This window comes from Mesoplodon densirostris, chromosome 1 (genome assembly GCF_025265405.1).
Source record: "Mesoplodon densirostris isolate mMesDen1 chromosome 1, mMesDen1 primary haplotype, whole genome shotgun sequence".
NCBI classification, from domain to species: Eukaryota; Metazoa; Chordata; class Mammalia; order Artiodactyla; family Ziphiidae; genus Mesoplodon; species Mesoplodon densirostris.
In genome coordinates, this window is record NC_082661.1 from 185,793,638 (window position 1) to 185,809,447 (window position 15,810).

A 15,810-nucleotide genomic window follows, 5' to 3' on the forward strand; every position below is an offset into this window, starting at 1 on the left:
CTCTCCCGTTGTGGAGCACAGGCTCCAGACATGCAGGCTCAGCGGCCATGGCTCACAGGCCCAGCCACTCCATGGCATGTGGGATCTCCCCAGACCGGGGCACAAACCCGTGTCCCCTGAATCGGCAGGCGGACTCTCAACCACTGCACCACCAGGGAAGCCCCTCTCCTTGCATTCTTAATGAATGGATTCTTTTTATTCTTCAAAACCTAGTTCAAAGGTCACCTCCTCTACTGGGTTTCTCTGCTGTCTGTCCCCAACAAAATTAACCACACTCCCCTTCGTACCTGTGAATACTCCTAGGATTACATTTACCAAGCATATACAGGTTAACCTTTGTGTTTCCCCCATTCTTACCAGACAGTAACAAAAGTTGATTGTGTAATGAATAGTTATAGAAAAGGTTTTGGGAACAACTCATCATCTCAGACAGACATTCTGTCCCCTAAAACTAGCCAAATCTAAGATGGCCTTCCATGGGACTTCCCTGGTGGTGCAATGGTTAAGACTCCACCCTTCCACTGCAGGGGGCACAGGTTCGATCCCTGTTCAGCACAGCATGGCCAACAAAAAATAAGAACTAAGATGGCCTTCCATGTGAAATCCTGGCATGACACAGATTTATCTTTGATTGGACTCAAAATTTGTTGAACAGACCCCACCTCCCTCCATATATAAATTGTTAAAGATGAGGCATATCTCAAAAACTCCAGGGGAAGCCTGGGGCCCTGAAAACCTATGGTGAGCACCTCATTGTTCTTTCTGTGAAAGAAACCTCAGTAGATCCCTGCATTTTGCTTAAAGTAGATTTTTCCCCATTTAAAATAAAGTACACCATTCAACTTTTCTGGGAGGAAATTTGGCCATACTTACTGAAATTTAAAACATACATATCCTTTACTACAGTACTTCTAGGAATAATACCTACAGAAATACTCCCACGTGTGTGAAAAATTTTTATAAGGATGTTCATTGTACCACTTTTATAATTACAAACTAAAATGGGAATGGATTAAATTTCCATCAAAAGGAAAGGTAATATAAGGTAGTCATTAAATACATGAAATAAATCTGTACTGACATATATGGTCATACATTATTTGTTAAGTAAAAAAGTAAATTGCAGAGCAATAAACATAATAGGTCTTATTTTTTAACATACACAGTTCTATTTTGATGTTTGATTTATCATGTATACATGATAAAATAGGGACATCTGGGAAGTCATTTGGGAAGGAGATGGAGGTGAATAAGGATTGTAATTTTTCATTGTCTGCACTTTTAAAAAATTACACAAGGTATATCTTCCTGAAATACCCTCTATTCAAATGGTAGACATTGGGTAATATGATGTCTGCAGCTAATAATTCACCTAATTAAGTGTTGGGAAATGAAAGAAACCAAATGATTTCACAGACAGCTAAGTCCTCATTGGTCCCTCAGTTGCCAGCCTCCTGGAGTCAAGTTTAAATTCCTCCTACAAACTCACAGCTCATCAAAGAGTAAAATTTTTCATCATAGAAACTAGAGAAATCAACTGGACTTTGCATATTGTCTCACCTGTACATTTTGCCTAGTGAAGAGAAAGGTAACAGAAATGACCATGTTTCAAATAGAGCATTCTTTTTTTCAAGTACCACCTTGTCTCAAAAAGAAAAAATAGAGTGAAAGAATAACACTATTTTGTTGTTTCAGGTAGTAATTTGAACATGAAGACTACGATTCTACTGTTTTGTCTTCTAGGATCAACTCTGTCATTACCAGTAAGTGCAAACTGTATATTTTATGAACCAACCAGCCTTAGCTGCACCTCTCTCTCTCCTTTCCCTCTGCTAAAACTGGTCCATGACCCATTCCTCTAGTTTCCTGTTTTTATTTTCAAAGTTGAAAGATGATAAACTAATGAAGTATTACTGCATATTTCAATGTACTTACATTGTTAAAATACATCCAATCTATCGTGGATTGAGTGGATTAATTTTATAATAAATTAATTTTTATTATTATTTTGATTTATTTTTGAATAATAAATTATTGATTATTTGATTTATTTGGATAATAAATTAATTTTGATTATTTTTGGCAGAGAAATAGGGTAGAAATTAGGAGAAAAAGGAATGCTTTAGATTATGTCTGCTCAAAATGGATAATGATTCTACTTCCAAAAAGAAGTTAAGATTTTCTTGCCAACTAATTACTTTCTCATGACCAAAGATGTAAACTAAAACAGTCTGATTTTTCTAATTGGAAACACTAAACATCTAGATTGTATAAACTCTAAAAGGTCTACCAAATCATGCAATATTAAGGGAATATTAGAAAGCAGTCAATATTTTTTACGTAGAACATTTCATCACAAAACATGTACATATATAACAGTTTTTTGAACAAAAAAGAGCACTAGTATTCAAACATGTATTCCATCTGTCCTTCAATATTTTATAGACATAATATGGGTGGTTTGGGTCTCTAAGTGAATTTCCCTTTGAGATGCTTCAGTGTGGACAATAAGAAAATTTTTTTAAATATTTACTATGAATTAGCAGAACAAAAAGAAACCATTCTCAGTTAGGCCTCAAGCTCACTTAACGCTTCCCTACTCATCCATACAATCAGCAAATATTTATTGAAAACTCTCTGTATACCATATATTGTGCTAGTTGCTGAAGATACAATGGTAAGAAAAAAAGGCATGCTCCTTCATGGTGTTTACAAGGGCTATAGATACTAAAAAATATTTTTAATGTTAAATTATAAGTTGTAGGGCTTCCCTGGCGGCGCAGTGGTTGAGAGACCGCCTGCTAATGCAGGGGACACGGGTTTGTGGCCCGGTCCGGGAAGATCCCACATGCCGTGGAGTGGCTAGGCCCGTGAGCCATGGCCGCTGAGTTTGCACGTCTGGAGCCCGTGCTCCGCAACGGGAGAGGCCACAACAGTGAGAGGCCCGCATACCACACACAAAAAAATTATAAATTATAACCATGATTAGTTCTATGAAGGACCTGAACAGGGTGATCTTGTGGGGAGGGGATGGAACAAAACATGAATAACCAACCTCCTTCTTATTTCATTGCAAATATACATTTGTCCTTTAAAGAAGTTGTCTACAAAAATGTGATGTTTAAACAAGGTAAATTAGGAAGTTAAATTCTTTGTAAAACATGGATTTTGCGCTTCACCGAACAAGTTTGCCAAAAGGTTCTTCTAAATAAGGTGTCTCTAGTGAATTTAAATTACCATAAAATTTGTAAAGACTCAAGACAAATAAAACTTTCCTGGAGCACAGCTATCATTCAAAGCGGACTGAGGAGTACTGTGCAGGTTAATGTAGATTGGGAGCGCAGTTAGAAACAGTGGTGCAGGGAATGTGGGAAGTAACATTAAAATGTCTATTAGGTATAGTATTGGTATTTATCAAATAAAACTCAGGACACATAGACAAGGTTTTTAAAAATTATTTGTACATGAATTTATTGAATTATCATAAAGGTATATAAAATGAATCGAACACTTAAAGCAGCCTAGCAATTGTTTTCAGTAAATCAAAAGTCTGGGAATAGGGTACACACTGGAGATGGGACAGGTTGCATACTCAGAAGAGTAGTCAGGCTAGGTCTCAAAAAGAAGGTGAGCTCGAGCAACAACGTGAAGCAGGTGAGGAAGTGAGCCAATGACGGGGGAAAAAGCATTCCAGATAGAGGGAACAGGTGGAGATGAGGCTCTGAGGCAAGAATCGGCCTTGAGTGTCCCAGAGACAGCCAGCAGCCTAAATAGCAGTAGGAGAGTGAACAAGAGAAAATGAGGTAGGATGGAAGGTCAGAGAGGCACTGGGGGCCCAGGGCCTGAGGGCATTTTAGGCCATTGTATTGTCCCTGGCTGAAAACAGAAGTCAAGGCACAGATTGAACAAAGACGTAAACACACCAGACTGTTGTTTTCAAAGGATCCCTCTGACTGCCATGCTGACAGTGGGTCATAGTGGATGAAAACACATTTGCAGAACTTATACTTACATAATCTTAAGGCTTATAGGGACCCCTACGGACAGATAGTGCCAATCTTACCTCTTACACCTGAGATAAAAGACCAAAGTGAAATCAAGAGTCATTGGTAGCTCCAGGATATATCCAAGTGACCCAAGGGTTAATGCAGTGTTGGGGGGCCCACAGCACACTGCCCTTGGGGATGCAGCCAGGAGCAAATGCCAACCAGAGTCAACCTGGCCAGAGACCTTCCACCTGAATGCAGATGGAGTACAAAGAAAAACAAATAGAAGGATTCATTTCTTCAAGGACTGAAAGCACTTGCAGGGATCCTAGTACAGGCTCTGCAACTCAAAATGTCACCTTGGCAGGTGATACTGCTTCTCACTTCCCTCATCTATAAAACAATACAACTAGATCATATGGATTCAAGGAGATTTTTACCTCTAAAATTCAGTTATTCTTAATACACTAGGAAAATACCCTGGCCAGGAAGGGGACAGAATTTCCATTACAGGAAGTGACTTGTCAGGCACGAGGTAAAATTAGGAAGCTTTGTGAAAATGCAGTAGAAATCATAGCAGCTTACCTTCAAGCTTTGGAAAAAAGCAAATGTGTATAGAGCTAAGGTGTGGACTATATATTTCATGTCCTGGAAAAGGAGGAAAGCACTTTCAGAAAAGAAATGGGAACCTAGGAACTACCACCAGAAATCCATGTGCCCTACCTCACCCTCTGTCCCTCCCCACAGCACCCCTCCTGGTCTGGCACTTTTCTGCTCCACAATTCCATCTCCTGTCATGCACAAAATGTTCCATGGAGTTAAAACTGCTCCAAAACACACAGAGGCTAAAGACAGATGTTGTTGCATTTGGGTCAACTTGTTACCTCCTGGAAATAAATGAATGCAAAACCTCAAACACATCCCTGCTTCTGCAAAAATTTGTTATCACAGATGCAGCTCAACCCTGCTTTGGTACTTCCTTCAACAAAGCTGGTTCCAGATCAGGCGACACTGCTAAACCAACAACAGCCAAATCAGGTAAGAGTCCTACAATGGGGAACATTTAGAGACCAGCAAAGGAAACATGTTAAGACTAGTGGATTTAAAATCAAGATTCATCCAAAGTCTCATGACTGAGCAACAGAGAGAAAAGTTTTATCTGGGGGAAAATAAAAACAAGAAACATACTTTTTTTCAAAACTTTAAGCAGGAAAAGCAACACATCTTCATTCGTTTTCCTTTTGTCTGAATAATAATTTGGTTTAGCAACCAAATCTAGTAAACTCTGAAAAGCAATAGCTACAGCTATTGAAAAAGCTTGGTCATCTATGCCCTTGAAGTACTGTGGCTTAATCATGTATGGTATTTGCCAGAACTAGCAGGGATTAAGCAGTAATCTATAAAAATAATTGCAGATTTCCTCATGGTTTTCTTAAATTTCATTGTTGCTGATGAGCTGATGTGTTACTGTAAAATCTGTCTTTGAAACATATTTAAGTACATATGAAAACTGCATGGTCTCCTGGCTACCCACCCCTTTCTTCCCACCCTTTCTCTGTTCAAAAGGACCTCTCCTTACCTACGTCTAGACTTTGTGAAATAGTACAATAATACCAGTCTAAAGTTCTATTTTTTGGTCTATGGACATTATACAATACTCATGTCAGTAGCCAACCTCCCTCCTTAAGGAACTAGAAGCTTTGGGGACCTTCTTTGAAAAATAATACAAAGTTAGACATGTAAAATAGTTACTAAAGTGAATAATTTATAATGAGATAAGAAATAAGAGTAAATTACACCTTTTTAAGCTGATAAATACCTTAAACTTGACACATTGCTAGGGTGCCTCCTAGGGCCACGGACCTTAAACTTGACACATTGCTAGGGTGCCTCCTAGGGCCACGGAAGGGGGCAATGTTAGTGAGAGGCCCTGAAGCTTTACCTTTGTGGTAAATCCACCTGTGACTGGAGTATAGGTTACTTGAGGATATCCTCCACTGACAGCATTGTAAAACCAGACAACCTCTTGTCTCACACATCAATTTCAATGCCCTGCAGGTCTTCCCTTCTTTAAGTCTAATTCCATTGACACAGATGCTCACACTGGGGTCAGACCTGCAACTGGTAAGTACTCTTTTTTATCATTTTAATATCCACTGTTAAATAAAAATAATACCTAATGTGGAGGGTATGTGTGTGTGTGTATCCATAGATGTACACATGCACACATATTCATTGTAGTGACAGAGGAACGTCAAAAAGAGTTGAATGCTATTCAATACATCACTAGAAAATTTTCTTAGCAGGAGAATCTCTAAAGGAATTAATCTAATTCTTAAGTCTTTACTTCTTTAGTTCTTCTCACCTCCTCTCCGAGCTCCTCTCCCCGTTCCTCTGACACATCTTCCTCACGGCCCATACAATATCCACATACCCACACAAACACTATGACTGCTATCATCTCCCAGAAAACAAGAGCAAACAAGAAGGGATAGAAAGATCTACATTCTTTTCATAGAATATCTGTATAGTTTAATCTGTTTGGGGGATAAAATAATGTTTCTTTCCTGCTTAAAATGGATTTTTTCCACTGGTCAGATTTAAATATAATACTAGACCATATTCAGACTAGATACTTTATTCTGACCCTCACAATTTTCATGGGGATACCTATGAAGGAATTCAGTCCTTCATAAGAAAGTCATTAGAAAAATTCCAGGAACGCTTGCTGTTACAGCCAAAAAGGGAAGGCAAATATAGAATCACTTAAGTAATCCTCAGGAGAATGGGTTAAATGTCAGAGAAAAACTTAATATGATAAAATTAGTCCTGGACTTGATGGTTGTACTAGTAGACTAAACAAGTATTTGAACTTCAATTCTATATCTAATTCCAAATGCAATGTAGTGTACTATATATTTGCATAGCAAATCCTCCCTTTTACATTTAGTAAATATGAATTCGGGTCCTGGATGTTCGAACTGAAACAACACAATGAAAATCTTCCTCGTTGCCCTACAGCTAAATCCTGCTGCAGGGATGGCACCTGGTACCCAGACCCTCCCACTGACCCTGGGGGGATTGAAGGTACAGCAGCAGCTGCAACCACAAGTGAGTTCAAATACCTTCTATGTTTAACAATGGGGAGCATTTTCCCTCAGGTGAAAGCCTAAAGGGGAGGAAAGAATATTTTCAAGGTTCTTTAAAGTTCTACCCTGATAATTTGCAGAGGGATGTCCTACTAAACTTAAAGCAGTCTTTGGCAATTTGGTTCTTGCTGAAATCCCATGAGAACACACCCAGAAAACAGCATGCTTCCATAACCTCTCTAGAATACATTTGTAATAGGTAACAGGAAATGTGAAGAGTTGGGGAAGATCGAGAAGTAAAGAATAACGGGGGGGATTGAGAAGTATCAGGATTCTTCTCCAGCATGCTCTGTTTCTATTGAAGATATTCTGGGTGACCAAAATCATTCCAAAGAAAAAATAAGAGATGGATAAAGTTTATTTCCAGTAAATCTAATCTCATCCTTTTTGTGTGCTTTTTTCATGCCTCCTCTCAAGTCCCCAAGGATTCTCTAGTTCCTTCTCTCCTGCCATCATTATTTGCTTTCAGGAAAACCCCCCAAAAACCCCCTCACATGAAGATATAAATGACATACTTAGGACATCACCTCTTTCAGAAGTGTTTGCATTTTAACTGCAAAGCCCAAATTTTGTCTTCTTGGAACTTCTCTAAATAGTTTAATGACTCTGGAGAAAAATAACAGTGATCCCTTTATGACTAAATTGACTATTGTTAACTAATTCTCCCTAACACATGACCTCAGCCCCTATCATTCCCACGTAATGGTCTAATTTTTTGTACAAGCTTTCTTGATTATTACATACATAGTATATGTTAACTATAGAGAATTTAGAAAACACAGATAAGCAAAAATAAAAAAAATAAAATTTACCCATAAGTCTACCAGCCAGAATTAAATATTGTCAGCATTCTAGGTTATAGCCTTCCACTCTTTTTTTCTATGCATATAAGTATACTTTTTAAAGACAATATGTTCTTACTATATCTGATGTTCTATGATCTAATTTTTTCACTTAATACATTTTGAATAGTCTTTCCTATATTTTGAATATTCACTTATAACATTGTGAATCACTTATAACATTGTTTTCAATGATTGCTAGTATTCCATCATATTGCAAAAATTGGGGGGTTTTCCAAAATTTCTGCTTCTATGAACAATTCTACAGTGAACATCCTTTGACTAAGTCTTTGACCATTTCAGTGATTATTTCTTTAAGACCATTTCTTAGGTATAGAATTTGTGGGTCCAAAGATATTCAAAACTGTAAGACTTTTAATACACATTCTCAAATAATGAAGCATGACTATACCCTAACCATCTTCCTACCACTATGGACACATCCAACTTATAGTAGCAAGCTTATATTAATTAGTAATTATAATCAAAGCTGAGTTTAATTGACAAAATTATTTTAAGCTGCTCAATTTAAATTCTATATCATATGCAACTAATACTTTTTTCTGTGCCTTTTGTCAAAATAACAACACAAGAAACTCTATACTGCTTCATTTATTCATATTTGTAAAAATCTGTAACATAACTAATTTTTACATTTTTTTAATATTGATGTGTACACTTGTCTATCAGACATTACTTATTTCTTACAGATATATTAGAGCCTTCACTCAAAGTATTTGCTGCTTATTTTTATCTTAATAATAGAAGTGATCCTCAGAAAAAGACTAGAGAGAGTAGCAAATAAAATGAGAATCTCTTTACTACATGACCCTGGTGTAATCCATCTGCTAATTGCCCAGGTTCAGTTTCAATTGCTGGCCTGCTCTAACCTGGAAGTCAGGCTTAGTACATCTTCATATTCACCAAAGAATATATCCACCGGAGTCAAAGGCATATGTGGGCACTGTAGATGTTACTAAAGATTCAGTAGAGACGGTTTGACATTGCACGCTCCCCAACATGCAATAATATAAATCAATCCTCGTTCTCTGTGGAGATTCTTCGATGTCTCTAGGCTATGCCACCACCAAGGGTCCCCACACATGCCTCTCCTGAGCAGCCCCAGTCCCTCCGACCCTGTCTCTCCTTATGCAGAGGAACTTACATCCCTGCCAGAAACCTGGGCAGCTGCCCACAGCGTTCATTTATCTAAGGCAGGCCAGAGTGGCTAAGGGTGAACTCTAGAACCCCAAAACTTCTGGTCAAATCCCAGCTCTCCACTTACTACCTATGTGGCCAAGTTACCTAACCCTCTGTGACTCACTTTCTTCATCATATAGAATAGAGATTAATTAGAATCTACCACTAGAGCTGTCAGGATTAAATGAGTAAATCTACGTAAAACTGTTAGAACAGTGCCTATACATGGTACTCATTCAAAACGTGTTAGCTATTATTATTTCAAACAATTTTCTATCAAAAACTAATACTTTTTCTCCTTGTTACATTGGTGCTACATTACTTAATTCTTACATGTTTTACTTAGACATCTGTGGTTTCCTTTTGTATCTTTCTGTTCCTTCCAATTTGCCTTTAAAGAAGAAATTTCAATTTTGTTTTCTCCCAAATCCTGTGTCCCTTCCCTTCAATCCACTTTTCCATTGCCACCCTGAAGACGAGTTGCTTTTGGTCAGTAGCCAGGGATCTGACAGAGAGTAAGGCTTTTTCTTAAATGTGTGTACTTTTTACCTTTTGGCATTATGGGTGTTACTGTACAAACTTCTTGAGAAATAATAAAGTTAAGAGTCTTTTTATAAGACTTTCAAATCTTTTAGGTCTGGCATATTAAAAGTCCCATTTTGATAACTTTTGTGACACTCTATGAGTTTCTATAGAAATAAAAATAAACCTTAAAACCCTAGTTCTTTCTGACAAACCCCATGGTTAGTTCTTAGAGTGCTAGAGCACACCAACACCTCACCCAGATCTTTCCAACTACAGTTCCATAACATGTACGTAGTTATTAGTGACCAGTGTGGTATTTCTCACTTAGCTCTAAGAACTCTGTTAGGATGAGGTTGTTGAACAATGTCAACCAAAATTTCCTTCCAGTGTTCTATTTTAATAGCAAAATATCCAAGCAACCCTTATGAGACTAAGTACACATGCTTCAAGAAATCTTGATATTTTAAAATATCCATTACATGTTTTCATGTATCTTCTGAGATGCCATATAAAAGAAACACATGGATTTTAACAACATGATTGCTTGGAATAATTTTAAATTTGGGGATAGCTTGAGATCAAAGTTATTTTTTGTTCATCCAATTTACTAACTTCTACCTTTTAAATGTGCTGCTTTGGACTGGTTTCTAAATCTCTGAGTCTAATCTTTTTACAAACTGGATGAGTTCCAATTCCCATCCTGCTCTGTGAGTCCATATATATGATCATAGACGATACATTAAACAAATATCTATTCAGTAAATATTGTATACTTTTTAAAAGTCTCAATATTTATATCATCTACCAGAACTTACCTTTTAGTATATTTTTTCTTACATCTTTCACTCTTTTTTCAGGTGTTACCAGTTATTGTAGCACACCTTGGAGCCCAGGTAGGATTATTTTGTAATATGATTTTTATTTTAAATCATCTTAGTGTGAAATATTTCATCCTATCTCAATTCACCAGATGGTTGCCAAGTTTCCTATTTACTTTACACTGTATGGGCACTGATAATAACAAGAATAATTATTGAGCACTTACTATGTGCCAGGCACTGTTCTAGTACTTTTTATTTATTATGTACTATCTCATCTAATCTTCAAAACAATCTTTTATAGACAATATTTTTATTTCTAATGTGAAGATGAGTAACTGGCAATACTTACGGTTAGTTATTTATTTACAATCACACAGTTAGTAAATGTCACAGATGAAGCAACCAGTCAGTCCTTTAAACCACACTGTTAAGAAAATATTAAGTTAATGGGCTGATCTAATAATTAATGATATGGGGGATTTTTATCTCAAATTTATTTATTAACTATATATCTTTTCCCTAAAAATGACACACTTTCCTCTCTATCTATTTTCCTTTGTGAAAGGTAATTCTTGAGATCACTGATAAAATTACCAAGACCCAAGATCAAATATGAACATCAGATGGCAGCTTTTACTTCTAAAAGCAGAATCAAGTATAAAATTCATATTAACTCTTAATTCCACATATGGGAACACATTCCAAGGAAATAATCTGAAATACAGCAAAGGTTTATTTACAAATAAATTCATCAAAATAATTTTATAGTAGAGAAGAATATTAGGTGCAACCTACATTTAAACAAAAGGAAAATTATTACATAAACTGTACAACATAAAAGCAAATACTTTGTGACCATTCAAAATTATATTTATTAAAATTTGTTGGTAATGTGGTTAACTGGTTGTTGCATAGTATTAAAAGAAAAGGTAAGGCACTAATTGTAAAAATTACATGACTTCTAGTATGTAAAAAAGAAATGTTTGAAAAACATCTGCAAGAAAAAATATCACATTCTGCATGATGGGATTATTTTTATTTTATTGCTTTCTGCATCTTCCAAGTCTCCATTACCTAATTATAGAAAATATGTAAATTCTGAAATGCAGAAGACCTCCCATCACTCAAATAATAAACGTTAGTAGTTCAATGTCATGTGCTGACTTGAGTTTTGTGATACAAATCACAAAGGCAGTTTAAATTATTGTTGAAAATAAACGCATATCTCTTTATAATATTTATAACTATTTTAAGTTTTTAAATAAACCTTGCCTCAAACATATTAAAAATCTGTCTAATAACTTCTGTTATTTTCTTTTTAGGGTGCTATCCTAAGCTCAGAGGAATTGGTAAAAATAAAATTAATTACTAGTATTTCAAATTCCTTTCACTGCTCCCACAATGCTCTTTTCTATCCTCATATAGTCACTTTTGACCACAACCCCTAAATCTGGTGCATTCTATCGTAAACTGAACACTTTTATAGGTCCTCGAATTAGGCTATCTTTTGTCTAGCTGGGGATTTCATCATCCTTCTCCAGCTACTTCTCCCCATTAATTTGACTTAGCTTTTGTTTTCCACATATTGATGTCAGATTCAGTTCTATCCAGAAAGCCAATGCATAGTTTTAAACTTTGTATTGATTAAAGTGTAGGATTGTAAGTTACTGAAATGCATGCAGATGTAGAATAATATACATATTGATATTTAGTGCAAGAAGGATTAATTTTTTGACTTAGATGTTTAATGTTTATAGAAAAAGTTATTATTTTTCTAGCATCTTATGGCAATGAATGAACTCTTCTCTATACATATGAATAACTAGAGGGCTGAACCTAGATAAAACTCATAGTACCATTACTAGGCATTTCTATGCATTTCCCCATAAGTCATTTTCAGAGAAAAATTATTTGAATTAATATGGTATCTAAACATGACACTGAAGTAAAGAGTTGAGGAAATATCTGGGAAGACAGTTTTTTAAACCTTTCTATTATGAAAAAGGTAGAGATTTGCTAGACTGTCCATAAATAAAATCAAGTAACGGGGCTGTTTTGCCAACACTGATACATGAACACCAATATCAACCAGTTATTGACCCGATTCTATAAAACAGGCACCTTAGTAGATTTTTTTTACATGTGTTGCCTTTAATCCTCACCAGATTACAAAGTAGAGATTTTTAACCCAACTTTATATAAAAAGAAACTGAGGCTCGGAAAGCTTAAGCAAATTAGGTCCGAAGGTCAAAAAAAAAAAAGTAAATCCAGATTGAAATCCATTTTTCTATCCACTATACCAGTGGATAGAAAAATGGTTTTCTTTTACTTTTTTTTTTCTTTTTTTGGTGAGACTCACAGTAACAGCTATATTTTTTATGTAACTAAAACACACACACGTTTTATGAACCAATATTTACCCTTACTATATAGAGTGCACTGGTAATTTATAGTCTATTATTTTCCCCTTATTTTTTGGTGATGGGTACCACTCACCTTCTTTATTTTATTTATTTATTTAGCTGCATTGGGTCTTCGTCGCTGCACGGGCTTTCTCTAGTTATGACGAGTGGGGGCTTCTCTTCGTTGCGGTGCATGGGCTTCTCATTGCGGTGGCTTCTCTTGTTGCAGAGCATGGGCTCTAGGCACACGGGCTTCAGTAGTTGTGGCATGTGGGCTCAGTAGTTGTGGCTTGTGGGCTCTAGAGCACAAGCTCAGTAGTTGTGGTGCATGGGCTTAGTTTCTCCGCAGCATGTGGGATCTTCCTGGACCAGAGCTTGAACCTGTGTCCCCTGAATTAGCAGGCAGGTTCTTAACCACTGTGCCACCAGGGAAGCCACCTTCTTTATTTCAAATGTATGAAAGTCCCAACTCCCAATTTGAAAATTTCTGTACTCTACTCCTATCTCTCATTCAGCATAAGTCTAATTCTGGTTTCAATACCTCATAAATCTAAGACAGTGTTTTCCAAACATCAGTCCTGGACCATCAAACCAGGACAACTTGGAGAGCTGGTTAAAAATGCATATTTCTGCCTTCCAGATGGTGCTTATGCAAACTAACAATTGAGATCCACGCTCAAAGAAACGGACCTCTATCTTAATTTTGAGTTCTCAACGATTTTTATACTGTGAGAATGCAGTCAGAACTGAGAGGTCCCAGAGAACTGGTTATTGCCTGAACTCCCTCCAAAACCAGCTGATTTCAAATTATTACTTCTTAGGAAGAACTTTTCACAGTAATTTATTCCCAGGGGAAAAACAACAACAACAAGTGTAAGTAGCAACAACATTCATTACCAGTGTGCAAATCACTAACTGTCCAAAAGAGAGAAGATCCACTGAGTAACCTCAAGGAATACACCAGGGGCTGAATTGCCAAAAGAAACGTTTCTGACTGAATATTCCAATGCCTTTGAAAAATACATCAAAAGAAACTTGAAGGGGTGAAAACCATGAGATAAGAATTGATTAATCTACTTGAACTAATTTTTCCATTAATTTTTAGTCTCTTAAATTACTCTAAAAGAAAATATGGGCAAAGGAGAGACTATGGTTTAGGTCAATAACAGAAATGCAGCCCCCTGTAATTGTATGGATTTTCTGCCTTAGTTCTACCTCCAGATACACCTGATATGAACAAATGATGCATTATCCCTCTTCCTGTGACTGACATGATTCTGGCTTTCCCTTTCTGAGGAAAATGGAGCACAGCAAGGAATCCCAGTAATGAAACCAGCATCAGGCTTGGCTTGGGAGAGGGAGGCATTTCCTCTGAGGAATGCTCGATCTTTGCTGTTTTTCCTGACTCTACCCTCTCCATCTGTAAATCCTACCCAAACTTGCTGCCCTCAAGGAAGAAAAAGTTGGTTGACCACCTTTTAAATGTGTTCCTTTGACTTTGTTTTCTATTTCATTCTCTCATTCCAGCCAGCGACCCCCCAAATCTTAACAGGATTTATCTTCCATCCCTTGTTTCCCCGAGTCATCCTGCCCACCAGTCAGGCTACTCCAGATGTCCAGAATGGAATCCTTCCTGCAGGACAAGCAGGAGCAAATCCTGCCATCCAGGGAACCCCAGAGGGCCCCTTCCCAACTACCACTGGCACAGATGACGACTTTGCAGAGACCATCCCTGCAGGCATCCAAAGGGGCACACACACCACTGAGGAAACCACCACAGGGTCACCAAAAGGTAAGTTCTCCAAGCCAGAAAAGTGCCCCAGAGCCATGAAAGTCATCTTCAGAGTGAGAGAGGAGTTCTTTGTCTTGCCTTGACAAATACAGATCCCAAAAATATCAGGGGGCCCCCTTACTCACATTTGATTCCAGCAATGTGAGGGAGTATTTTTACTGGGCTACCAAACTTATTGGATCTATCCAGAAAGAAGACATTTAATTGCTGGCATAATTTACTTTCCATATTAGGTCGGAGCTGGAAATATTTAGAAACAGACAGTGTTCTCCATTTCCCATCCCCCCCCGCACCTTTCAAACACACACAGGACACAGTTAATCAATCAAGATACTCTTTTCCACTCACTAAGCATGGATGAGCCTCAGAACCTCCCTAACATAAGGAAGGTTCTGAGGCTTCAGAAGGTTGCAAGCTGCCACTAGAGTTAGTGCAGTGCATGAACCCATGTGCCACTCCCCTCAGATGGGACATAAGAAATGTTGCAAAAATCAGCTCTTCTAGCACCAACAGACAGAGATAATCATTTAACCTGTGAGGATGTCCAGGCCCACATGTTCCAAATATCCAAATGGACAAAAGAATGATTTGCTATTGATACTCTTGCTCCAAAAAAAGAAATTTTGATCTCAAGTAAGAAATGTTTGAATTCAATATGCCTTTACATACATTTTTAAAGTGTCTTTTTTTTCTTCCAGGAATTTAGTAAGCTGTCTCAAATTTTTTCAACTAAGCCACCTCAAATGTGGTGATAAATAAGAATCATTTTCATTGATCATATTATGGAATAGACTGAGACATACCGGAGAGTATCAGAAGAACTTAATTCGTAGTTTACCCAAAAAAATTTTCTTGAAATTTCAGAAGATATACACTTCCTGGGGAATACTGGCTTCTGAAAAAGAATACTAATTAAATGGATAAATTTATCTTTAAAATATAACATTATGCCACCTTAGACACAGAAGATATGTATATTAAAATGTATTTTGAAACTGACTCTTTTTCTTCTTTGGGGGTGAAAGAAAGTTGGACAATTTCAGAAACTCCATTAACTCAGGATACTTAGATGATACTCTTAGTCTAGACTTTC

The 15,810-nt window shown here is 37.0% G+C and overlaps 1 protein-coding gene across 1 annotated transcript; it reads left to right on the top strand.

Annotated features, from left to right (window-relative positions):
* The first annotated feature begins 1,709 nt into the window (after positions 1-1,709).
* AMTN (amelotin) lies at positions 1,710-15,423 on the top strand. Its single transcript, XM_060097518.1, has 8 exons — positions 1,710-1,763; positions 4,938-5,024; positions 6,045-6,110; positions 7,008-7,097; positions 10,560-10,595; positions 11,846-11,872; positions 14,453-14,717; positions 15,416-15,423. Exons 1-8 carry the CDS (start codon positions 1,710-1,712, stop codon positions 15,421-15,423), a joined length of 633 nt encoding a protein of 210 aa, XP_059953501.1.
* Positions 15,424-15,810: the final 387 nt, after the last annotated feature.

Excerpts from the sequence above, each read along its gene's own strand:
- AMTN (XM_060097518.1), top strand. The coding sequence starts at position 1,710 with ATGAAGACTACGATTCTACTGTTTTGTCTTCTAGGATCAACTCTGTCA. Across the intron at positions 7,098-10,559 it reads AGCAGCAGCTGCAACCACAA|GTGTTACCAGTTATTGTAGC; the intron begins GTGAGTTCAAAT and ends CTCTTTTTTCAG. Across the intron at positions 10,596-11,845 it reads TAGCACACCTTGGAGCCCAG|GGTGCTATCCTAAGCTCAGA; the intron begins GTAGGATTATTT and ends TTTTCTTTTTAG.